The sequence below is a fragment of the Pelophylax lessonae genome, assembly GCF_965119305.1.
Source record: "Pelophylax lessonae genome assembly, chromosome: 5".
Classification (NCBI taxonomy): Eukaryota; Metazoa; Chordata; class Amphibia; order Anura; family Ranidae; genus Pelophylax; species Pelophylax lessonae.
Genome location: NC_138772.1, coordinates 240,073,532 through 240,100,863, shown reverse-complemented (window position 1 = coordinate 240,100,863; position 27,332 = coordinate 240,073,532). Strand labels below are relative to the sequence as shown.

Here is a 27,332-nt window from a genome sequence, read left to right as displayed (position 1 = left end):
CAAAAGAAAGCTCTGTTTGTGGGAAAAAAAGGACGTCAAATTAGTTTAGGTACAGCGTCGCACAACCGAGCAATTGTCCGTTAAAGTCATGCAGTGCCGAATCGCAAAATAGGGCCTGGTCAGGAAGGGGGTAAAATTTTCCGGGGCTTAAGTGGTTAAATAAATTAGTTTAGTTATTTTTAATTATATTTATATTATATAAATATATAATATAATATATATGTTTAACTATTTAGTTAATTTGTTACATTAGTTTCAGTCGTTTTGGAAATTCGAGTTAGTTAGTTTCGTATTTGAATTCGATAAATTCAACAATTTTTTAAAAAAAACTGACTGCTTTACTGTAGAAAAAAATTCAAAAAGTTATTGAATCGGTATTTGAACTCAAGTGCATTTGAATTCAAATTGTTTTCCATTTAAATGCTGCTGTAGCCTTAAGCTATTGATACTGACTGTCTGACCATTAGAAAATTAGAACAAAATAGAATAAAAAAATGGATTTTTGACTTACCGTAAAATCCTTTTCTCTGAAGTTCATTGACAGACGCAGCTCCATATTCTTCTTAACCATTGGGTTATGCTGCCCCCTACAGGAGTAGGACACTAGGCAAGAAAAAACTTTACCACGCCTATGGGACAGTCCCTGAAGGCATACACCCACTCACCCTGCTATAGGATTCAGTTTTGTTGCAATCAGTGTCAGATGTAAAAAAACTCAACCCATTCAGAAATAGAGGGGTGGGTACTGCGTCTGTCAATAAACTTCAGAGAAAAGGATTTTTTCGGTAAGTCAAAAATCCAGTTTTCTCTATCGTTCATTGACAGATGCAGCACCATATTCTTCTTAACCATTGGAACGTCCCAAAGCAGTATTTGCATGAGGGGTGGGAAAACAACACAGAGAAATACCCCAAAGGCTAAACTTAACCAAACAGGTAACATGGAGCTCAACCAGGAACAACTGGAGCTCACCTAGAAAAAACATCAACCTCAAAAAGAAAAAAATGCTTTTTTAAACAGCAGCCTGCAAAACCTTGTGGCAAAAAGAAACATCAGAGGATGCCAACACATCTACTTTTGTAGAATTTAGAGAACGTGTGCACAAACGACCAAGTTGCTGCCTTGCAAACTTGTATTACTGGCGCATGATGACGAAAGGCCCAAGAGGCACTCAGCACCCTAGCGAATGCGCCTTCACAGGGAAAGGTGGAACCTGACTCTTAAGTGAATACGCCTGTACCATCGTCTGCCTGATCCATCTGGATATGGTCAAAGCAGACGCAGCCAATCCCTTCAGAGGTCCTTCCGTAAGGGCAAAAGTAGAGTCTGATTATCTGAAAGACCACAGCCAAAGAATGCAAGACAATTTCTTTGGGATGCTTGGCCTTAGGACAGAGTGAAGGCAGCACAATGTCTTCATTGAATGGAAATCAGAAACCACCTTAGGAAGAAAGGACTGATTAGGTTGAAGTACCACTTAATCTCTGTGGACCACCAGAGAAGGAGAACGGCAGGACAGCGCCACCAATTCAGATACTTAAGAATGCATAGATAAAGGGCATTGAAAATACACCCCCAAAGCCGACACCTGGCCTTCAATAGTACCAAGGCCAACCGCTGATCAACCCCTCTTTGGAGGAAAGCCAATATCCTAGCCACTGAAAAGGAGTGTGGATGCACCTTAATCAGTTCAAACCATGAGACGTACGATGATAAATCTTCCTGGAGGTAGATTTTCTAGCCTTCAACAGTGTAGGAATCACCGAGTCAGAAAGACCCCTATCCTTCAATACCGGGCTTTCAACAGCCATGCCGTTAAAACCAGCGACTGTAAAGCAGGATGGAAGATCAGCCCTTGAGACAACAGATCTTCCCTGGAGAAGTCTCCATGGAGCATCGGCGACCAACCTTATCAGATCTGCATACCAAGATCGGCGAGGCCAGTCTGGGGCCACCAGAATGACCAGAATCCCTTCCTCTTCTATTCAGTGCAGAAGCCTTGGCAGAAGTTTCAGCGGAGGAAATGCATAGATCAGCCGATACTGACCCCAAGGAGCCACCAGTGCATCTGTGGCGTTGGCCAGAGGATCCCGAGACCTGGCTACAAACCTTTATACCTTCTCGTTGAGCCAAGAAATGAACATGTCTACATTGGGTGTCCCCCACCGGACACACAACAGGTGAAACGCGTCTGAGTGCAGGGACCATTCACCCCTGATCCAACACCTAACGACTCAAGCAATCCGCCTGCCAATTCTCCACTCCGGGTATATGCACGCAGAGAGGCCTGGAACAAAATTTTCTGCCCACAATATTGATTGGAAGTCTGGACTCTTTCAGAGTCCAGGTCCCCTGGACACAATGCTTTTCAAGTACTCACACCCCCCAGCCAGACAGACTGGCATCCAAGGATACCACAGTCCAATACAATAGAGGGAAGGACTTGCCATGATGCAGGGCCAAGGAAGAGCACTCTTGCGTTTTGACTCAACCGAATCAGATTGTCCAAAGATTTTGGATCCTTGTTTCACTTAACAAGAATACCCCTTTGCAAAGGTGTCTTGTGGAACTGAGCAAACGGAACCGCCCCAAAGGCCTAGAGCTCGCATGCAAGTCCATAATGAGAACAGAGTGCTGGATAACAGCAACCGAGTTGCCCTCTGCAATTTTTGCAGCTTTTCCGGGGGAAGAAACACCCTCACAGAGGCTGAGTCCAGAGTCAGTCCCAGATAAACTATTTTGGAGGCTGGGACCAGAGCAGATTTTCTGAAATTGATGGTCCAACCGAACTCTTGCAGAGTCCGTACAGTGATTGACAGATCGCCCACCAGAACTGAGTGGGAGTCTGCTCTTAAGAGGAGATTGTCCCAGTACCCTAGTACCGCAATCCCCCGCTGTAACAATAATTCCAATACCGGAGCCAACACATTGGTGAAGACTCTGGCGGTGCAGGCAAGACCAAAAGGTAACACAACAAATTGATAATGTTCTTCTCCTACAGCGAAGCAAAGAAAACGCTGGTGTCCAGCATAAATAGGGATGTGCAGATATGCGTCCTCGATATCGATAGAGGCCAAAAAGTCCCCTTGGTGTAGGAATGCCACTACCGTGCGAATGGACTCCATTCGAAACCTCTGTACCCGCACAAAGCGATTCAGAGCCTTGAGATCCAGAATTGGACGCACTTTCCCTTCTTACCTGGGAACAGTAAACTGGTGTGAATAAAACCCTTGAAAGAGTTTTCAAGAGGGAACCGGCACAATCACCCTTGCTACAGCAGATCTTGTTCCACCCTCGTAGTTCCCTTAACTGATCTGAAGATAGGCGGAGATTGGATAGGAATAATCTGTCCGACGGTCGGGACCTGAATTCGATCTTGTGACCCGATAGGAGCAGCACGTGAGCCCATTTGTTCTGAATCAAGGAGAGCACTGGTTCCGGACAGAAAAAGAAGATGTCCCCCTCCCCAGATACGGGTGATGGCATCCCTTCATGCAGACGGAGATTTGGCTGGAGATCTGGAGGGGCCTGTTCTCCTGCGTTGACCTAAATGGCTTAGGCCCTTTCTCCTGCATGCCGAAGGCACGAAGGGGCCGCCTGTGTGCTGAAAAATAAGGGCCCTGTCTATTACGCGGTGACTTGCCCTTAGCGGATAGAGGAAGAAGAGTACTCTTCCCACCTGTGAGTCCTTTGATAAGTTCATTCAACAAAGACCCAAAACGGCGGTCCCCCATGAAGGGGAGATCTGATAGAGCCTTTTTATAAGCCTTGTCCGCAGAACATCTTTTTAGCTACACCATGCGTGGTTACCAGTACTGCGTTTAGAACAACTCCACTGACTCGCGACAATTTTGTCACAGTAGGCGGGAAAAGGGAGTACCTTTGCTGCCTTTAGGGAATCTGCGGGCCCCGAGGGGACCGGTGCTTCCCATGGGAAAATTTTCTGCACCGATACAATCAGTGCATCCACCAGCACCTGTGCATGTGCAGTAAAAAAAGGAGATATCCTCATTGCAGAGCACCCGAAGTGCATGGACGCAGACCCAGTAAAGTCGCTATATGCTAAGTTCACCCTGAGAACATAACAAGCAGGGGAGGTCGCTGACCACAGTCTCGCAAGGAGACACTGGATAAAGTTCCACAAAGGGATCCCTATTAGACCTAAGGGTTGCCCACCATAAATGACATAAAAGGACATAGCCCCCTATAAAGGGGAAGCGGGGGCCCGCCATGACAGACGCTCAGGCAGAGAACCCCCACACAAAAATGCCCCCACGGTGCCCCCGGGTTCAGGGGGGCTCTAGGCAGTCCATATGTCCACCCCCCTGAGGGGAGGGGGGTAGGGCAGATGCCCATCCTCTGCTCTATCACCCTGGTCAGCAGCTCAAACAGCTTGGTCAGCATTCCGCAGCGCAATGCACAAAAGGAAGATCGACACTCAAAGTCGCATTCTTCATCTACGTCCAGGCACAGCACGTTCAGCAGCTCGGACAGCCAGCCGTGAGTAAGCCACAAAGCCGGTCGCGGGTCCGCCATCAGCTCTGTCAGCTTGATCAGCAGCTCGGACAGCTTGGTTAGAAGCTCAGACAGCCTGGACAGTCGCCCGGACAGCTTGGTCAGTCACTCAGACAGCCAGCTCTGTCAGCTGCGAGTAAGCCACAAGCCGCGGCCTAAATTTTTGGCCCAATCTGGCCGCGGGAGGCATCCGCCGGTCAGCTTTGTCAGGCACCTCATATAGGTCACCTCGGTTCAGGTACCCGGACAGCCGCGAATAGGCCGCGGAATAAATTTTCGTCCCGACCCAGGCATGTGAGGTGCAGACCCGCAGATGAAGAAACATCTGCAGGGAGCACAAAGGACATCCCTGCCCCAGTCACTAACCCCCAGGGGGCCGGGAACTTGCTCAAAGACCCCTGTGTCGATCCGGACAGCCGGGTCAGCAACAACCGCATCCACCCCCCCCCACCTTACTGGAGCAAGTGGCAAAGCCAGCTCCTACCTAACCCCTGGAGGGGGGGCATGGGGGTAGGTTGGGGCCAAAGGACCATTGTGACTGTTAGAGGGGCTGGTGGAAATGGAAGCCGACCTTTTTAAGCCAAAGAATCATTGATATTTTCCCCACAGCAAAAAAGGTTTTAGATCTAAAACAAAAGGCATTAAATTGACACTAAACTCTAGTTTTAAAAAAATATATTTTGTGACAGACTCCATGGCAGCATACGTTAGGGTATAGCCCCGCCTCCACTCCTACCCTATAGGACCCCACTCCCATAAATCTTTGCTCCCTTTCAGCATCAATGTTTCATTTTTTGTCCTCCTCCAGAGCACCTAGAGGGTGCTTTCCTACCTTTGGAGTACAAGTTAGGGTCTATCATGGAGCGGCTGTGGAATGTCGGGTCGCTGTACCTCCACTAAGCCCATGCCTTTAGCAAGGTATGGAGAGGGCAATTGAAGAAACCTTTGCCGGTGAGCGCATGTTGTTGGCCAAAGGCCCAGCTGCTGCGGGTGGCCCTGTATTGCCCAAAGTCCAATGTGTGCAGTACCGTGCCTGGCCTGAAGATCTGTGTGGCAAGTATGGCCTAGCTTTCTTCTTACCGTGTCTCTCTGTGTCTGATGTGAGTTTCTTCCTGGTGGCGTTCTGCGTTCCACAGTGTATTCCAGCCTCGGCACCTGCGTTCCAGGCCGTGCCTCGGGCACCAAGTGCTAAGGCTGAAGCTTAGTTGCGCGTGCACGGTCCGGCTGGGTGAGGGTATTCGCATGTGCAGTGTGACGAGGTCGGCGGTGATGTCACGGGGTGCCATTTTTGAAAGAGGAAAGCTCCTGGTAGGCAGGAGTGCTACCTTTAGGTAGGTGGCTGGTTCTGTAGGCTTTAGCCCCCTTTTATCACTGGCAGGACTTTTGGCTTAATTGCTATTACTGTTTTTTTTCCAGTGTCTGCAGTTTCAGCCCTAAGGATGGCATTGTCTCTGCCCCCCCTGTGGCCAGCCCTCTCGTAGCAGGTACTTGTTAGGGGAGTCCCTCCCTGGGTGCAAGCTGTGGGGGGGGGGGCTGAACCGCAGCGCAGTGCACAAAAGGAAGGACGACACTCAAAGTCGCATTTTTCCTCTACGTCCAGGCGCAGATCCCCTTCCAGCTCAAAGCGCCTTATTAAGGACCCAGCCTCCCCGCCCAGGTCCCAGGTTCTCTTGTCACCCTGATCATCCTCGTGAGAAGAAATGCTGGGGATGTGATTTCCACGTCCCAGACGGAAAGTCCTCCTGTGACCGTTGCTATGCCCAGGCGGCAAGTGGGAGCATGGATCAACAATTGGAGTCCATGGTGAGGTGTGTCCTTAAGGATTCCCTGACTGAATTAGGAGTTAGCCACCAAGGTACCACCTTAAATCCACCACGCTCTCCTGGGAGGGAGGCTCTAGGCCAGGATTTCTTGGAGTCCTCCCAGCAAAGCTGTCCTTCCGTCTTCCTTTCGGAGAGCGATTCGGAAGCAGATGATCTCTGTCTGGGCTATAATATTGACCTTGCTCCCCCTCTGGTAAGGGATGTTAGGGAAGCTCTGGATTGGGAAAATCCAACAATCTCTCCTCCTAAGCAGACAAAGTTCTTCAAGCAGCTGAGTAAGGGTCATCTGAATTTTCCATTCTTGGGAGAATTGGGTGAGAGTATTACAGATGAATAGAGCAAGGTGTAGAGGAAGAATTCCATGCTCTCCAAAATGTTGAAGCTTTATCCCTTTAAGGAGGATGAGGTGAAACACTCAGAATCCCCATCTCTGGAGGATGCGGCTGTGATGAGGCTCATTAGGCATGTGACCCTTCCGTTGGAAGATGCAGTATCTTTTAAGAATCCTCTGGAAAGAAGGTTTGGTTTGGATCTTAAACATGTCTATGTTACAGCGGGCATGGCCTGCAAGCCGGCCTTAGCCCTGGCTGCAATGTCCAAATCAATGGAGATATGGGCTGACGGCATGGATGAGACCCTCAGAAGCATCTCGGAAGAGGTGGCCAAATGCTCCCCTATGAAGTTGAAGATGGCGTTGGCCTTTTTGGGTGAAGCGTCCATTGACATTATCCACCTTCTGGCTTGGGCTATGTTATCCTCCTTCGCAGCAAAGGGAGCCCTTTGGCTTCGGCCCTGGTTTTTTAAAGGTTCCTCTCTCTTCAGGAACAAACTGGATAATGCTATAACCCGGTCCACGGGTGGTAGGTCGGGGTTCCTTCCCCAGAACAGGCGCCAGATAATTCAGAAAGGGCTTATCCAAAGAGGCAAAATGTGTATCGTGCCAGGGAGGCACGCAGCTACAATCAGGGCAAAGAAGTTGGGAGAAGCTGGAAGTCTAGATGGTCCTCTTTCCGGAAGGCCCCTAGGGGTAATTTGTCTGGTGATCGGAAGGCCACCAAGTCCTTTTGACATTGGGCCCGCTCAGACATGTCGGGTGGGGGCTCGCCTCCTTCACTTTCGACATGTCTGGGCGGCCTCAGTCTGGGACTCCTGGATCATCAGTAAGGTCTCTCTGGGGCAATCCTGAACCTTCAGCAGCACCCTCAGGCTCAGGTTCGTCCCCGCTTCAATTCCATCGTCGGCAGAAAAAAATACAGACTCTTCTTTCCTACATGGAATCACAGATAGCTCAGGGCACCACGGTTCCTGTCCCAGACACCGAAAGGGGGCAAGGAATCTACTCACCTCTCTTCATGGTTCAGAAGAAGAAAGGCGCCTGGTGGCCTGTCATAGATCTTACGCATCTGAAGCAGTTTATCAGCAGAGAAAAGTTCAAAATGGAAACACTGTTAACTATTCAGCAATCGGTCCAACCAGGAGATCTGAAGGACGCCTACTTTCATGTTCCTGTTACAAGAAGTTTCCACTGGTTCCTCCGCTTTGCTGTCGGTCAGACTCACCTTCAGTTTACCTGTCTCCCCTTTGGGCTTTCAACATTGCCGACCACATTTTCCAAAGTCTTGTTGGCGGTAGTAGCCTTGATAAGGGTCAGGGGTATCTGGCTTCATCACTACCTAGACGACCTGCTTCTCCTATCTCAAGACAGGTCCCAACTCCTCGAGCACATGGGTCAAGCCATCACTGTTCTCCAGGAGTTCAGCTGGATTCTGAATATGAAAAAAAGTCATCTGGTACCCACACAGTCCCTCGGTTTTCTCGGGGCTCAGTTCAATACAGTGACAGGCACTATCTCTCTGCCCGAAGAGAAAATTCCAGTAATCTGAGACAGGATTTCTCTCTCACTCTCTCTGCCCATCATCTCACTGCCCGTCAGTGCCTGAGAGTCATTGAGATGTTGGTAGCCACAGCTCCCATGATGAAATGGGCATTATGGTGGATGCGACCCTTCCAGAGAGATTTCCTCCAGGCAGTGGACATCAGGAGACAAGAATCAACGCATCTTTCTAACATCAGTTATGAAGGGGTGGCTTCCCTGATGGCATCAGTTGTGTAAGACACCTCATTTCACTCCGATCTACACCCAAAAGCCCTTATGCAGCTGATAACAGAGGGATCACTTATAAAAGAAAAACTGTATTTATATTGTTTTTTTTTATATCTATACAAAATGTTTTGCATTTTATTTTATTTTTTTCATCTATATTTTTATTTCTTTAAACTGAATGGCTTGTTTTACAAGGTGACCGTTTATAATCACTACATTTATGAGGTTCTAAAGCCTTAAGGTTTTTTACCTTGGTGCAGTCTATACATTCTGTTCCAACTTTCTGTGCCAGAGGATCCACCCCCAGCCTGATCTCCTATACTTACCTGATCCTGATCTCGATCCAGCATTGGGCATGAGAGTAACATCTCTCTCTCTCTCCTCACACAGATTTAGACCTGCACTAGTTCCCCATATAAGGCACCTTTTTATGTTGAGCACTCACTGAAGGGCAGGAGCCAGGAACACTGGCAGGGAACCCCAAAAGAAGGGGATCGGGGCTGCTCTGTGCAAAACCATTGCACAGAGCTAGTAAGTATGACCTGTTTATTATTTTATTTAAAAAAAAATAAAGCTTTTTTATTGGTTGAGCCAGATAGACTTGAATATTTTTTCAGCCTGACTAACTATGTAACAGCTTTATAATCACTTTAACCTGCCTAATGTTATTTTTTCCTATGTACTTTTAGGCCCCGTTCACACTGGGGCGATCCGACTTCCCGGGGCGACCTCCGAGGTCGCGGTGCGAGCAGCGCGCCACGACCTCGGAGCGGCCGGCACGGACTTCATAACATTGAAGTCTATGACGGTCGCTCTGGGTCGCTCCAAAGAAGCTCCGGACCCTTTTTCTAAGTCGGAGCGACTTGTGTCGCTCCTATTAGAACGGGTCCGCAGCTTCCCTATGGAAGGTGACCTACGGCGACCTGTGAGGCGGCCAGGTCGCTTCACAGGTCGCCCCAGTGTGAACGGGGACTTAGCTTTTCATGAGTTTTGGACAAAATAAGTATTGGTAAATAAGGTGAACCGATGTACAAGGGAAATTTAAACAAAAAATTGCTACAACATGATTGGATATTTAAAGCGAACATTGTTTTATTTACGAACATTAACTTTACAAAGTGAATATTCACTTTGTTAAGTGATCAACCTCTATTTCTTTTTTATATCAATCACAATGTAACATTTAACCCATTTTTATATTGGTATGGTTTGATTTATCCAAATATGTATCAGGGGTTTGAACTACAATGAATGGTTCCAGCTGTTTAAATGTATTGATATTTGAGCATGTTAAAGTAGGGCACAACACTTTGGGCCTGCTTTCATAGGATTGAGGCCCAAACCTCCCCCCCCTCCCTTTTTAAAATGTTTTTAACTAACATTTGGTGATATGGTAAATTTTGGGTATACTGTCCCTTTACATATTTGGAATGTAAGAGCTGAGGTGTTATTCCAGCCAAAGGGAATTCATAGATCTTTCTGGAATTTCCCAGGATCATATATAAGGAGCTGAGGGATTAACCACTGCCCGCCCGCCCTATAACAGATTGACGGCAGGAATGTGGTTGTATTATCCTGATCAGACGTCATATGACGGCGGCAGGATAATACAGCTCTGCGCGCCCCCCGGGGGCGCACAGAGCGGCGATCGGTGATGCGAGGTGTCCAATCATGGCTGGTCACATAGTAAACAGGAACATCCATTGATCGGCTTTCCTTAGTTCGTGCCTGACCGGCACGAGTAAAGGAGCGCCGATCGGCGGCTCCCCTGACAGGGGGGGGTCGGCACTGGTAATCAGATCATTGATTACCAGTGCAGACCCTCGGGGGGGGGGGTGCCACTAGAACCACCAGGGATGCCCATCCATGACCCCCAGGGATGCCCACCTATGACCCCAGGGATGCCCACTATGGCCACCAGGGATGGCAATCAGGGCTCAGGGAGCCCCCCATTGCCCTCCCTATCAGTGCTGCGCGCCAGTGCCCTCCAGTATCATTGCTGCCCACCAGTGCCCATCATTGCCATCTTTCAGTGTTGCCCATCAGTGCCCATTATTGCCCACCAGTGCCGCCTATCAGTGCCCATTAGTGCCCATCAGCGCCGCCCGTCAGTGCCCACCAGTGCCGCCTATCAGTGCCCATTAGTGCCAATCAGTGCCACCTATCTGTGCCCGTCAGTGCCACCTATCTGTGCCCGTCAGTGCCACCTATCTGTGCCCGTCAGTGCCGCCTATCAGTGCCCAGCAGTGCCGCCTATCAGTGCCCACCAATGCTGCATATCTGTGCTACCTATCAGCGCCACATATCAGTGCCTATCAGTGCCGCCTATCATAATTTCATAATCAAAATCGTAATTTGGCACTCGGTCAGCTTCTGGGAGAAGAGTTTCCCTTCCTCCCACACTGTCGCAGGTACTTTATGTGGTTTTTGTAACCTTGGATTTCTAGGGGGGAACGTTTTGTAAATTCTGATAAGAATATTTATGCTTGAGTTCTGTCAACTGAGCAAACATGGTTTATATACATCTAATTTATGGAGATGTGTTTTCAATAAGAAAATTATTTCTTGTTTTGTTAATATTTATAAATAAACCAATAAAGTGCCACGCCCATTTCATGCCATGTATTGTATTATTGTGTTTTATCATTTATTTATGTTGATTGTATTTGGAGGAAGTATTATCGTTAATATTGGGTGGGTTTGCAGTCTGCAAACCCAAGAACTTGTGATAGGACTGAAAGCCACTGGAATACATTTATGAACTGCAAAATAAAAATGTCATATATGCCTACTTTTTCACAAATATATTTACCTATATAAAATTGTGTTTGTTTTTTTTGTATCTCTAATTACAATAGGCTGCAAACTGGGAGAAGCATCTGACTTTCTTGTACGGCAGGGAACTCTCATTCAAGTACCATCAGGAGAAGTAGGCTGTTATAAAATATGTACTTGTGGGCAAAGTGGAACTCTTGAAAACTGTATGGAACTGCATTGTGTCGACCTACAGAAGTCATGCATTGTTGGAGGACAGAGCAAAAGTATGTGTATATACAGCCAATTGACAAACTCTTGGCTAATTTACTGTGTGTGTATATATCTATTTGTATATACTGTGTGTGTGTGTGTGTGTGTATATTGTGTGTGTGTATATATATATATATATATATATATATATATATATTAATCCAATAAAGCAGCAACAGATATAGTGAAAAGTATAGACGCATTGTAACAAATAAATGTACTCTACAGAGTAACAGAACTGCTAGTTGTTTACAGTACAGTAACAGAATGTTAGGGGCAGTAAATGGTAACTAGACATGTGTTTTTTTTTTTTCGTTGAATTTCATTTTGTTTGTAAATTTTCTAACTAATTCTAAATTTTTGGAGCGATTCGGATTGGTTGAAAAATTATGAATTCCGTGTAAAGAATAGCTGGTTGTTAAGGTGCTAAATGTAGACAAAAGAATTGTCTTAAGAAAAGTTGTGCTATGTGAAGAATTCATAAATGACCAAAAATGTGTAGGGAAAATAGAATAAGCCCAATGTAAAACAATATATCCATCCCACAGATGTGTTCAGAGTATATCCAATCCAAAGTGTGACTGTGTGTTATTGAAAATACATAGTAATGTGTGTTTGTGAAAAAACGAATGAACAAAAATAAATAAATACAAAATGAAACAATACATCAATTCATAGAGTGTGGGTTCCCCCCCAATTTATACCAGGACCTTCAGGTCTGGTATAGATTTTAAGGGGAGCCCCAGGCCAAAATGTAAAAAAAAAAGGTCGTGGGGTCTTCCCCAAATCCGTACCTGATCCTTATATGAGCATGCAGCCTAGCAGACCAGGAAAGGGGGGGGATCAGTGAGAGCCCCCCCCCCCGAACCTTATCATGCTACATTCCCTAAAATGTGTCTTGGAAATGAATGTACACTTGATGCACAAATAACTTGTTGCGCTAATAAGTGCACTTTTAGATATGAATGTACGCCAAGCGCAATTAATCCCGTTGTGCTAAAAAGCTCTCAGCTTTTTTGTATAAGGTAATAGAGCAGTACCCAGGAATACAGACAAAGGCTGCTATCACCTTAGATGCTCACAAGAATGTGCTGTCTAAGACAGGGAGCTCCATTTATTTATGAGACAAAGGGACACTCAAAAGGAAGTGATGGCTATACTACATCAGCCAATCAGTTCTAAATGTACTGTCACATGGCACAAGTTACAAAGAATCAGCCAATGACACACTTGTATACATTCAAATGTACAATAGAAAGGGGAGTACACGATCGTGAATGAGCAGAACAGTGTGCAAAACTTCCCGCCTAAAACTACACAATGAAACCAGCGTGTAGAACCGTGAACGTTGCTCTGATCAAACTTCATTTGTTCCCACCACAACTACTGGCATGAATCCCATTTTGCAAAGCTTCAGAGAACAATGCCGAATTGGATTATACTACTTTTCCCCCATGAGGCTAGCTGCAGGGAAAAAGCCATGTGGTTTCCACTATGGTGATCAAGCACAGTAGAAAGACATGAGCGTGTATCACTTCATAAAGACAGATATCAAAATGATATTGACTCCGCACCGCAATACACATAGGTTGTGCTGTCTATTATAGAATTGTCTATTATATTTTCATTTTGAGAACACCTGGTGGTAGCCTGTTGCAATTGCAGTTCAGTTCCTCACAGGAAGAAACAGAAAGGCTTGCCTTTTGTTAATAAAGTTTCTTTTTGAACAACATAAAGTTTTCACCTTGGTTACCACATAACGATTTTACCTCAGATACAGAAGCCATTTTAGTTCTGATGCAGACAAGTGAAGATCTCCATATTTGCCCCTAGATACACAAATGCCTTTTACAGAACTATTGATAGAAGTAAATTCAGTTTTGGAATAAAACACAACGCTATTTCTGTCTGTTTTGATAACTGGCTGTCCGCTAAGGGATAGTAGGACAGCACAGTAAAAGGCATACGTATAACAGGCAAAGTCAGAAGAGCTACATTTGAAGTTAAGGCATCCACTTTAAATTTTTTTTTTTTTTAAACGTTTTATTGAAAAATAGAAAGAGAACAACAACAACAAGCAGCGAGATGGCAAGGTGAAATGATACAAGGTGATACAACATTGCACAACAGAAAGCATCGTACATTGCACCCATATCCCGTTGTCAGTAAAACAATTAAAATAAACATAATATGCAAAATTAGAACAGGGGGAACTAAACCATATCAAATGAAAGGTACAGTACAATGGTGTACAAAAGTAACACAGGCATGTGCCCAAGCTATATTAGCCAAAACGAGTAAGTGGTATGTATAAGAGGGCTTCCACACGGAGCAGAAGCCCTCTTAAGTGGGGTATAGAGAGAAACGTAACAAAGAGGGGGGATGTACCCTGTACAAACTACCTATAAGCTTGTGAAAGGGGCAGTGGGGAGGATGCAAAAATATATCTAGACGAGGCACCCCAGGAATGGACACCCCCAAGGTGAACTAGCTGTGTCCGATTCCGATCCACTTTAAATTTATCACCATGAATTCAGATAAGAGTATTAAAATTACTCCTTTAACCTTGAAGACCAGATCTCAGGTTTCTGGCTCCAGAGATTCTGTGTGCTCCAGCAGATCGTCAGTGAGTTCTGCAGCGCTAAGAGCAAGAGCAAAGGCAGAAGCAGCGCGAGCAGAAGTCTATTATGCAGAAAAAGAAGCAGAGTTGATGAAGCAGAAAGCAGAGTTGGAAGCTAATATGCATGTGCTACAGAGTCAAAGGGCAGCAGTAGCAGCATCTGCATAAGCTGCAGTATATGAAACTGCAGCTGTTTTACAAGAGGACTCGCTTCAAGAGTTTGCAGAGATAGTTACTTATGATCCAGTACAAAGGACTTATGAGTATGTTCACAATCATGCTCTGGAACAAAATATAACAGAGTTTGTTCCTATCTCCAGCACAACTCCAAAGCTTCAATCCACTCCAAATGTGCCTGAATTGCACACCTATACTGACAATGTCCCAGCACCAAGGTGCGCATCCAAGAAAGCAGAGATTATGCAAATGTACAACATCCATCCCATAACATGGATTATCGTGCATCCTCTTTTAGAGATGGCACATTAGGAACTTCAGAGACCACTGATCTAGCAAAGCACCTTATTCGTCGAGAGTTAGTGAGTACAGGGCTGCTAACATTTGATGATCACCCAGAGAACTATTGGGCATGGAAAACATCATTCCAGGGCATAACCAGAGATCTCAATCTTACATGCAGAGAAGAGCTAGATTTGCTGACAAAGTGGCTTGGGCCAGAGTCATCTCAACAGGCCAAAAGAATCAGATCAGTTCAGGTCTGTTAAAAATCCAATTGCATGAGTTTAAATGGTATGGCAGAGATTAGAAGACTGTTATGGCAGCCCTGAAGTCATTGAAAATGCTCTGTTAAAGAAACTAGAAAATTTCCCCAGAATCTCTAACAAAGACAATCTAAAGTTAAGAGAACTTGGTGACATGTTGTTGGAAGTAGATGCAGCCAAGTCTGGAGGCTACTTGCCGGGACTGGCATACCTGGACACAGCTCGTGGGATTAAACCAATAATTGAAATGCTCCCATATAGTTTGCAAGAAAAGGCTCCAAGTATAAAGATCATCATGTCTCTTTCCCACCATTCAGTTTCTTCACTGGATTTATTGTCAACCAAGCCAAGACTAGAATTGATTTGAGCTTCACATTCTCAACACGCAGAAACCAAATTACAGCAAATACAGGGAAGACCGGAGCAAGGTACGACAACAGACCATCAGTGTCAGTCAGAAAGACGGAGGTGTCATCCACTAATTCGACTCCACAAGTAAGCAGCCATGAAAAGAAATCCATGGAACCAGACACTCCATGTCCAATTCATAATAAACCACACCCACTGTCAAAGTGCAGTGGGTTGAGAAGCAAGCACATTGATGAACGGAAAGCTTACCTGAAAGAAAATGGTATGTGCTTCAAATGCTGTGCATCCACCAAACATTTTGCTAAAGATTGCAAAGCTAACATAAGATGCAGAGAATGTAACAGTGACCAGCATATCTCAGCATTGCATCCAGGTCCAGCCCTCTGGGCAGCAGAGACTCTTATAACTGGAAAAGAGCAAGGCGGGGAGAAAGCTGAAGCTACCCCATCCACTATTGTATCCAAGAGTACAGAGGTATGCGCGCAAGGGACAAGGCCCAGATCATGTTCCAAGATTTGTTTAGTGACTGTGTATCCCTCTAACAAACCTGAGTGTGCAGTGAAAATGTATGCAGTGTTAGATGATCAAAGTATTCGGTCATTAGCCAAATCAGAGTTCTTTGATATGTTTAACATTAGTGGTGAAACACTTTCCTACACTCTAAAAACATGTTCAGGCATTATGGAAAAAACAGGACGTATGGCATCCAACTTCACTGTTCCGTCTATTGATAGGCAAATACACATAGAACTTCCCACACTCATTGAATGTGACATGATACCTGATGTTAGGAACCTGTCCGGAAGGTTCTGGCAGAGGATGAGTTAAGACTCACAGGCTATTCCGGCTCCACCCCTCTCATCAAGAAAGAGCACTATTTAAGCTGGATCAGCACACAGGTTCGGTGCTGTCTTGTCTTCAGCTCCTGCCATTGTTCCTGAACCTGTGACCTGTTTGCTGCTGATTTCCTGTTGACCTTTTGGCTTGTTCCTGACTCCGCTCGTCTGCTGCCCATCCTGACCCCGGCTTGTTTGACCATTCTCTCAGATCTCCCTTGTCTGTTTACCCGCCTTCGGACCTTGATCGGTTCTCCCTTGGTGGGGCGACCCTGAGGACCGCGACCTGGTATCCACACGCAGCGAAGTCCATCCTCACCACTAGAGGCCCTGGTGAAAACCGGTGGATACTTAGACTCCGCACCTCAGGCTAGCCTGTGTCACTTACCTTGGGGGTTCCGTCCAAGCTCCGCCCTCTAGCGGACATCGGGGCCTATCTCTGTCGCCAGGTTACCACCAGCACCCTAACAGTACAAGACAGCCATGTCGGAACCTGCAAGAGAGGCTTCACCATTAGAGGAGATCTGCCAACACCTAGCAGCCCTGTCTCAAGCCGTGAGGATGCTTCAGGATGGCTATACACAGAGGGACGATTGCGATCTGTAACCCTCCCGGCAGATTCCACTGCGCCATCTGCTCCCTCCTCTGCTGCCGCAGCCGCAGCACCGGCCTCCAGCCCCACAGTAGTGATGCTGCCACCAGAACCTCGGGTCCCTACCCCTGGAAAATATTCCGGAGATCGGGGTAAATTCCGAGCGTTTCGCAATGCCTGCCAGCTATACTTCTCCTTGCAACCCCGAACCTTCTCCCTGGAGGCCACCAAGGTGGGGTTTGTTATTTCATTGCTACTATGCGGACCCCAGTCCTGGGCCCATCGGCTCCTTGAAGAGGGTAGTCCCCATTTGAACTCTCTATTGTCATTTTTTGAGGCTATGGCCCAACTCTATGATGATCCACAGCGATCTTCCACCGCAGAAGCTGCGCTGCACGTTCTCCAGCAGGGGCGCAGACCCGTAGAAGACTATGTCACGGACTTCCGTCGCCTGAGTTCCGACACTTCCTGGAACGAGGCTGCACTCCGGTACCAGTTCCATCTAGGCTTGTCCGAAGCACTGAAGGACGAATTGGCCCGGGTGGGCATCCCGACGCACTAGAGGATTTGATCTCCCAGGCCATTCAAATCGACCTTCGGCTCCGAGAACGCCGGGCGGAACGATCAACGCAGCAGTTTCGGCCAGCCTGGATGTTGCCACGAGGAGCACCTCCTGTACACTTCCCTTCCACTGGGGCAGTCTCTCCCAGCCCTGCTCCTGCCGGAGCAATGCCTGATGCTCCTGAACCCACGCAACTTGGGGTCATGCGGCCTGTCTTGTCTCCGGAGGAGAGACGTCGCCGCCAGCTGGGTAATCTTTGCCTGTATTGTGGAGAAGCTGGCCATTATGTGCGCTCCTGCCCATCGAAACACCATAAGTCTTTGCCAGTCTCGCCCTCCAGTTGTGTGGCATCAGTTACCTCTACCTCCCACTTAGCCTTTCCTGTGTCTTTGCAGCTACCAGAAGGACCCGTCCAGGTTACAGCAATCATTGACTCGGGAGCCTGCAGTTGTTTCATTGACCGTTCCTTTGCAGGGCAGCAAGGCATACCTCTCCAGACCAAGACCCAGGACCTCACTATCTTCCTGGCCGATGGCTCCCACATCAAGTCTGGACCCGTGACCCAAGAAACCCTTCCTCTTCCAATGGTCTCTCCATCTGGCCATAAGGAATTGATACGTTTGGATGTCATCGCATCTCCCTTTTTTCCCATTATCCTGGGATTGCCATGGTTGCAGGCACACAACCCGCAAATCAACTGGATCACAGGAGCCGTCCAGTTCCCGTCTCCTTACTGCAGGGACTCCTGTCTACCCTCTCCATCCAAGTCCCCCCAAACTCTGTTCTGTCTCGAATCTGAGCCTGATTTACGTTCTGTTGTACCCAAGGCATATCACGACTTCCTGGATGTTTTCAGTAAGCGGGGAGCGGAGACCTTACCTCCTCACCGTTCATATGATTGCCCTATTGACTTGCTCCCGGGAGCCGAGATCCCATTTGGCCGAATTTACCCACTATCTGAACGTGAGCTGGACGTTTTAAAGGACTATGTGGACGAAAGTCTGAAGAAGGGGTTTATCCTTCCTTCCACCTCTCCGGCAGGGGCAGGTATCTTTTTTGTAGAAAAGAAGGATCACTCCCTTCGACCTTGTATCGATTACAGAGACTTGAATAAAGTTACCATTAAGAACCGCTACCCTCTCCCTCTGGTTCCCGAGCTCTTTCAGCGGCTCAGATCTGCTGTCCTGTTCACTAAGTTGGATCTCCGCGGGGCCTACAACTTAGTCCGTATTCGAGAAGGCGATGAGTGGAAGAGAGTTATGTACTCTCCTGTACCACCTGTTCCCGGTGTAAAACTGCCAGAAGTAACGCATGGGGCCTTCTCAGACCTCTTCCCATCCCTGATCGGCCCTGGCAAACAATTGCCATGGATTTCATTGTGGAACTTCCACCTTCTGCGGGATGCTCTGCCATTTTTTTGGTGGTAGATCGACTCTCTAAAATGGCCCATTTTTTGCCCCTCAAGGGTACTCCCTCTGCAAGGGAAACTGCAGAGATCTTCATTAGGGAGATCATAAGACTCCATGGGATTCCCAGGAACATCATCTCTGACAAAGGGGTACAATTTACGTCCCGCTTCTGGAAGGCTTTATGTAAACTGTTAAAGATCGAGTTGTCTATGTCCTCAGCCTACCACCCACAGACCAACGGACAAACTGAGAGGACAAACCAAACCCTGGAGCAGTACCTGCGGTGCTTTACCACCTTTGTCCAGGACGACTGGGTAGCCCTGTTACCATTTGCAGAATTCTCCTACAACAATTCCAAGCACTCTGTTACTGGCCAATCTCCCTTCTTCGCTAATTACGGATTTCATCCCTCCTTCTTACCAGATATTCCATGTGAATCCGGAGTTCCTGCAGTCCAAGACACCGTCAACTTCTTTTCCCGGAATAATAACCTTCTGCGGGAGACCTTAGCCAAGGCCCAAGCTGCATCCAAAAGGATCTTCGACAAGAGAAAGAAGGGAGAGTTGATTCTTCAACCTGACGATCGGGTCTGGCTTTCCACGGCTAATCTCCGCCTAGCCTGTCCGTCCAAGAAACTGGCTCCCAGATTTATTGGTCCATTTCCAGTTAAAAGGAAACTCAATGATGTGTCCTATGAACTATCCCTACCCGATACCCTTCGGATCCATCCCATATTTCATGTTTCCTTACTGAAGCCCGTGATCCCCGATGACTTCCCTGGTAGAAGTTCAGGTACCCCAGAACCTGTGATCGTGGATGGAGATGTGGAGTATGAGGTTGAGGCTGTGGTGGACTGTCGAAAGAGAGGCAACCAGCTACAGTTTCTCATCAAATGGAAGGGTTATGGTCCGGAAGAGAACTCCTGGGAGCCTGAACGGAACGTCCATGCTGCGGACCTAATCCAAGCATTTTTTCGTGCTCATCCACAAAAAAGGAGCTTGTTGGGCACCCGGAGGTTGCCCTTAAGGGGGGGGGGCAATGTTAGGAACCTGTCAGGAAGGCTCTGGCAGAGGATGAGTTAAGACTCACAGGCTATTCCGGCTCCACCCCTCTCATCAAGAAAGAGCACTATTTAAGCTGGATCAGCACACAGGTTCAGTGCTGTCTTGTCTTCACCTCCTGCCATTGTTCCTGAACCTGTGACCTGTTTGCTGCTGATTTCCTGTTGACCTTTTGGCTTGTTCCTGACTCCGCTCATCTGCTGCCCGTCCTGACCCCGGCTTGTTTGACCATTCTCTCGGATCTCCCTTGTCTGTTTACCCACCTTCGGACCTTGATCGGTTCTCCCTTGGTGGGGCGACCCTGAGGACCGCGACCTGGTATCCACACGCAGCGAAGTCCATCCTCACCACTAGAGGCCCTGGCGAAAACCGGTGGATACTTAGACTCCGCACCTCAGGCTAGCCTGTGTCACTTACCTTGGGGGTTCCGTCCAAGCTCCGCCCTCTAGCGGACATCGGGGCCTATCTCTGTCGCCAGGTTACCACCAGCACCCTAACACCTGATGACAGGTCAGAAATTCCAACACCTGAGGTTACACAGTATTTTTCTCATCTGAAATCCTTAAAAGAGAAGATCCCAGAACTTGACCCTAAAGCCCAAATTCTTCTCTTGCTAGGAAGGGATATCCTAAGGGTGCACAAGGTACGTGAGCAGATTAATGGGCCCCATAACACACCTTATGCACAATGTTTAGATTTAGGTTGGGTTATAGTTGGGGAAATTTGCTTAAGAGGAATTCATATGAACTCTTCATGTGAACTCTTTTAAGACAAATGTGCTACCTAGTGGATGCACTTCTCTATTCAGCCCTTGCACTAGCTATATGCAGGTTAAAGATATTTTTGATGCTAGCAAACAACAGCCACGCACCCTCTCACTATGCTATTTAGGAACTGCAACTAACAGTGTAGACAGTTTAGGTGATAACGTGTTTGATAGAACTTTAAATGATGAAAAAGCTGCTATATCTATTGAAGATAGAATGTTCCTTGACATAGTTGAAAAAGAGATGTTTGTTGATGAAGAAAATTACTGGGTAGCACCCCTACTATTTCGCTGGCCACGTCCTAGACTGTCAAACAATATAAAGCAAGCACAAAAAAGATTCCTGGCTCCACAACGTTCTCTTGAAGAAAAACCTGAGTTGAAAGAACATTTTGTGAGGTTTATGCAGAAGATCTTTGACAATAACCAAGCAGAACCTGCCCCACCATTGGAAACAGGTGAGAATGTTGGTACCTACCAATCTTTGGCATCTATCACCCTCATAAACCAGAGCAGATCAAGGTAGTTTATGATTCAAGTGCTCAGTATCAAGGCATCTCATTGAATGACACGCTTCTCAGTGGACCCAATTTGAATAATACACTGTTAGGTGTCCTTCTGCGTTTCCGCAAAGCGCAAGTTGCAGTTACTACTGATGTACAGCATATGTTTTACTGTTTCACAGTTAGAGAAGATCATCGCAAATTCTTAAGGTTTCTTTGGTTTCGAGAAAACGACTGTAACAAAGAAATTACAGAGTTCAAAATAAAAGCATGTCTTTGGAAACAGCCCTTCCCCTGCCATAGCCATTTATGGTCTAAGATAAATAGCTAAGCAGGGAGAGTGTGAGTATGGTGAAGATGTAAAAGAGTTTATCTTAAGAAATTTTTACATAGATGATGAACTCACTTCCTTGCCTACTGAAGCTGAAGCAGTCAGTCTTCTGCAAAGGGCCAGGGAGATGCTTGCAGAATCAAATCTAAAGCTACACAAAGTGGCATCCAATAGAAGTTCAGTTATGGAAGCATTTCCAGCAGATTACAGAGCTAAAGATCTAAAGGAACTTGTTTTAGGTGTTGACCCTCTGCCACTTCAAAGGAGCTTAGGAGTGAGTTGGAATCTACAGACTGACAGTTTTACTTTTCAAGTATCCAGAGAAGTAAGGCCATTCACGCAAAGAGGTATCCTGGCCACAGTAAACAGTCTTTATGACCCACTTGGATTTGCAGCCCCAGTCACTATACAAAGCAAAATCTTAGTTAGGGAGCTCTCAGTAGATCAGTGTGACTGAGATTTCCCACTCTCACCAGATCGAGAAGCTCAGTGGATGACATGGACAGAAGATTTGACTAAATTGGAAGTTCTCAGTATTCCCAGATCTTATGCCCCAGTGTCACTGTCTTCCACAGTGCGAAGGGAGGTACATGTTTTTTCTGATTCTTCTACTGTAGCGATAACAGCTTTGGCATATCTTAGAGTTATAGATAGCCATGGTCAATGTCATGTAGGCTTTATAATGGGCAAGTCTAAACTAGCTCCAAGACCAGCTCACACAGTGCCACGATTAGAATTATGTGCAGCTTTCCAAAAAATAAAAAATAATTACGTGCAGCTGTTTTGTCAGTTGAACTTGCAGAGTTAATTACTGAAGAAATAGACCGTATACAATTAAATATTACAATGACTGCAAAATTGTGTTAGGGTATATTCATAACATTTCCCGAAGATTTTATGTATATGTCTCAAACAGAATAACCCATATTAGAAATTCCACTAATCCAGATCAGTGGCATTACATTACCTCTAGTCAGAATCCAGCAGACCACGGCACCAGACCAATTCAGGCAGCTCACCTGAAATACACCAACTGGTTCTCAGGGCCAGAATTTTTACATTGTGCAGATACAAGTGATCAATCTGAAGACAAAGTATTTGATCTCATTGAACCAAATTCCGACAGTGAGATCAGACCTGTAGTGACAGTCTTAGCAATTGAAGTGTATGAATGCCATTTAGGCTCACATAGATTTCTAAGATTCTCAAGTTGGAAGTCTATTGTGAGAGGTATAGCGACACTTATTCATGTTAGTAAAGCATTTTCCAGCAGTGCACAGAAAGAATCGTGTACAGGCTGGCATTGCTGCAAACGATTATACTGTCCAGTAGATTTTGTACAAGCAGAAACAGTCATCATCAAATGTGTCCAACAAGAAACATTTCTAGAAGAGTTAAAGTCTTTGTCAAAAGGAAAGAAAATCCCTGATCAAAGCCCAAGTAAATGTTTGAATCCCATAGTTGACAAAGATGGACTGGTTAGAGTAGGAGGACGTTTGTCTAAGGCAGACATGACTGAAAATGAGAAACATCCTCTTATAATTCCAGCCAATCATCACAATAGCCACTCTCTTAGTTAAACACTATCATGAGAAGGTAGCACATCAAGGTCATCACTTTACTGAAGGTACATTACGTTCGGCAGGCTTATGGATTATTACAGCTAAGAAGCTCATCTCCAGTTATGTCCATAAGTGTGTGATCTGCAGGAGGTTGAGGGGAAGGCTGCAGGAACAGATAATGTCAGATCTCCCAACAGACAGGCTCACTGTAGCTCCTCCATTCTCACATGTAGGGCTCAATGTTTTCGGGCCTTGGAATGTATTATCTCGTTATACTAGAGGACACCCTGCCGAGAGTAAGAGATGGGCTATAATGTTCACTTGTTTAAATACTAGAGCAGTTCATTTGGAGGTGATTGAATCCATGTCATCTTCAAGTTTCATTAATGCCTTGAAAAGATTTTTGTCTCTTCGTGGACCAGTCATGCAATTCCGATCGGACCAAGGGACAAACTTTGTAGGAGCCTGCAAAGAACTACAAATTAACTCAGAAGATCCAGAGATCCAAAAGTACCTACTGGGTCAGGGATACACTTGGACCTTTTAATGCTCCCCACTCATCTCATATGGGAGGAGAGTGGGAGAGAATGATTGGTATTGCTAGGCATATTCTAGACTCGATGTTGATGCAAAATAAAAACATTCGACTGTCACATGATGTGCTTACTACCCTGATGGCTGAAGTTACAGCTATAATGAACTCTAGACCATTGATTTCAATTTCAACAGACCCTGAGAGACCTGAAATTCTTTCGTCAGCAATGCTCTTGACTCAAAAAACGTATAAAATATCAGCTTCTGCTGGTGAGTTCCCCCTAAAAGATCTTTACAAGTGTCAGGGGAAGCAAGTTCAGAACCTTGCTGACACCTTTTGGAAACGTTGGAGGCAAGAGTATTTATCATCACTCCAAACTAGAAGAAAGTGGAAAGAGGAGAAACCAGATGTTGAAGAAGGAGATCTTGTGTTGTTGAAAGACCCTCAAGCAAAGCGCAATGATTGGCCAATGGGTCTTGTCATGAAGACCATTTCCAGCAATGATGGTAGAATTCGCAAAGTAGATGTCAAAATCATTAAACAAGGAATTGCTTAAAGTATATCTCAGGGCTGTCTCAGATTTGATTGTTCTTGTCCAAAAGATAGAGTCACCTGTTGGAATAGTTTAGTAATTCATAGATTATATAGTAGTGGTATATATTTATACCAGGCGGGGAGTGTGCTGTCTATTATAGAATTGTCTATAATATTTTCATTTTGAGGACACCTGGTGGTAGCCTGTGGCAATTGCAGTTCAGTTCCTCACAGGAAGAAACAGAAAGGCTTGCCTTTTGTTAATAAACTTTCTTTTTGAACAACATAAAGTTTTCACCTTGGTTACCACATAACAATTTTACCTCAGATACAGAAGCCATTTTAGTTCTGATGCAGACAAGGGAAGATCTCCATATTTGCCCCTAGATACACAAATGCCTGTAAGTCTATTTATTATTTCCCAAGGTTCATTTTACACTTGGACTGCACTGTTGTTTGTTTGATATATAATTTTAATTTAAGCTTTCTGCATAGTAATGTTTAATGTTGTGCTTATTAGCAAAGTGTCACATGTAATACATAATTGTAATTCTAAGAGCCCATTCAGACTAGCGCGACATGACTTTGGGGGGCGACCTGTGAAGTCACGTGCACCGCGACTTCGGCGCGACTTGCAGAGACTTCACATAATGGAAGTCTATGCAAGTCGCTCCGAGGTCGCCCCAAAGTAGTACAGGACCCTTTTTCTAAGTCGGAGCGACTTGTGTCGCTCCTAATAGAACGGGTCCTGTACTAATCAATGGACCGCGACCGAGTGCAACTTGTCAGGCTGACAAGTCGCCTGACAAGTCGCGCTAATGTGAATGGGCTCTAAGTCTCTCTGATTGAATTGCAGTTTACAGAACTATTGATAATAGTAAATTCAGTTTTGGACTAAAACACAACGCTATTTCTGTCTGTTTGGCTGACTGGCTGTCAGCTAAGGGATAGTAGCACATAGGTCTATATCGGCAAACAGATCAGCGCAAAGCACATGGAGTGTTCCCTGAGAGATGTCTATGTAAAGCAAACACGTCTACACATCTAAGGGAAGGTTTTCACTGCCAATAGTCTTTCCTCACTGCCAGTTCGCCTGTACATGCTCTAATGAGGATATTGCAAGCAAACCGACAACAGGAGCCATAATGACAATCTAAATAAAACACATCCTGAAAGATGTCCACACTAGTCCTAATAAAATTTCCACAACAGCCCCTCCCCTTTGTCATATGCTCCAATCTGTCCCTCAATGAATCTTCATCTTCTTCTTCCAAATAAACAGAACAGCTCTTCTCATACATAAAAACAATAAATTTCAAAAAGTTAAAAAGAAAGATAACGGAATCAGTGTTGAGATGTAGACTCAAAAGAAAACAAATGTTGACATGTAGGTTCCGTTCTTCGGGAGGTGACTCAGAGGGAGGACATGAGGTGGTGGGTCGTATTGATCGTCAGTCGGTTTGGAATCCTCAGCATCTGGTGTGGATTTCAGGGAGTCTCGTCTCAGCAATAAGGATGTGGTCGTCTGCTCGGGCTTTGGTGATTCGATCGGTCAGGCAACAGGAAAATCTTACCACAGCGTATGGAAGGAATACAAACAAAAACAACATAAGTATATATACTCATATTTCCTTCGACCAAGATCCAATGGAGAACAAGAAATCCCCAAAACTTCCTTAAGCCCTAAAAGGATTTCAACCTTCACTAGCTATAGCTCTGGCTCTGCCCTGCAGGGAAGTCACCTTATCCATATGGGACTGAACCTTGTCACTAGTACCTGCTATCCAGGTACAACAGTCTTCTCCTATGAATTCACAAAAACCCCCCTTGGAAACTTACAGATAATCAAGTGCCATCTTTTCCTGCAGTACAAGAGTTTTCATTTGTTGTTATTCCTGAGTAATCTCCCTTACTGCTTCAATGGTCTCACATGAACATCTCATTTACAATGGACGAGAAATTGTTCAGTCGCTTCATAAGCTCGATCCCCCACCGAATTCCAAGCTGGGAGCCATACCCAGGCCTGGTCGTGGTTGGAGAACAGTTCCCTGCCTGCTCTCCGTGACGTCCTTGCCTTTCTTTGCACCAGCAGGTTTTCACGATCAGCTGCAATGTAGGATGCCAGTATAAGCTTCACTAAAACATATGAACCTCTTGCATTAGAGGGAATTACCTTTTAAGCGACAGAACCACATAATATATATTAAGGACCTGTCGGAATCGTACAGGAAGAATTTCTCACTAAGTAGTAATATAATAGACTGGGGGATTGCTCCCTCAGTCTGAACATCACACTCTTCCTTCCAGCAGATATAATCTAGTCTATTGGTGTCATTAAAGACACCAGAGGTTTCATTGGTAAAATTGACTGTTATACCTTTCTCGCAAGTGGTAGATCCTACAAATCTATTCCCTTTGCCAAAGCTAAGGTTGAAGCACATCTGTGGACTACGCAGTTGTCCCGATACCCATACTGGATAAGAAGGCAAAGAACAGGAAACGGAGCTATTATTAAAACTATAACTGATGTTACCCCTAGGAATGTGTCATGAGGTTTTCCTGGTCGTCTTTGAACTGCTGCCATTGCTGAGGTGTATTGGCTCGGTGGGGATTTATAGCAAACCCAGCAATTGGTCCTGTTTGCCACCTTAGCTAGTTGGAGATCATAGGTGTGCACACAGGGTGTGCCAGATGTGCCTGGGCACACCCTAATCACCCCGTGCAGTGCAGCTTTGTGTTTACTATGGTTCAGTTTGTGAATGAACAGGAAGATCCTCAGCATGGAACACTTCCCATTAATTTACTGTCCAGTGCAGCAGAGGCTGCAGAGATGGGGATTGAGGAATCTCTGTCTTCAGTCCCTTTCTCTGTCTCAAAAGTGAGACATCAAGGGTCTGTTAAGAATATTTTACCAAACCCTCCCAAGAGGGCTCCTGAACAAAAAAAAATAGTAAAAAAAAAAATAAATAATATTAAAAATATATAAAAAATAAAAAACTGCTGACAGCATCCACTGCCTCACTGACACCATCTACTGTCCTACTCACACCATCCTCTGTCCTCCTGACATGTCCACTGCTCTACTGACACTGTCTACTGCCCTACTGGCTGTTTTAATACATTTTAAAATAAGACTATGCATATATATATATATATGCACGCATGTGTGTTCGAGGTTTAGGGTGCACACCCTAATGCAATAGGTTATGCACACCTATATTGGAGATGCATTTCAAACAATAGGTTGGGATGCTTTTCATTGTTAACCTTAGCTAAAATACACTAAGCTAAGAAAGTAAATAAAACCGATACTGCTCATTTTTTTATGTAATTGAGCAGCTTCTTGCAGTGGCTGGCATTAGAGATGGCCTTGCGGTTCGCCCGGCAGTTGGTTCGCGGCAAATTTTGCTTGTTCGCTATCCGCCAAATTTGCGAACACATGGCGTCGTTTGCAGCGGCCA

The 27,332-nt window shown here is 45.7% G+C and overlaps 1 protein-coding gene across 3 annotated transcripts in view; it reads left to right on the top strand.

Annotated features, from left to right (window-relative positions):
* RECK (reversion inducing cysteine rich protein with kazal motifs) overlaps window positions 1-27,332 on the top strand; it is a gene marked incomplete at its 3' end in the record, with an annotated part of 1,214,950 nt that overhangs the window by 917,535 nt on the left and 270,083 nt on the right. For 2 of the 3 annotated variants that reach the window (XM_082258598.1, XM_082258597.1), the window contains exon 14: window positions 11,301-11,483. In XM_082258598.1, coding sequence (XP_082114724.1) covers window positions 11,301-11,483 — 183 coding nt within the window. Of the gene's footprint in view, window positions 1-11,300; window positions 11,490-27,332 lie in introns of all 3 variants that reach the window. The other variant, XM_082258599.1, reaches the window with a different exon arrangement.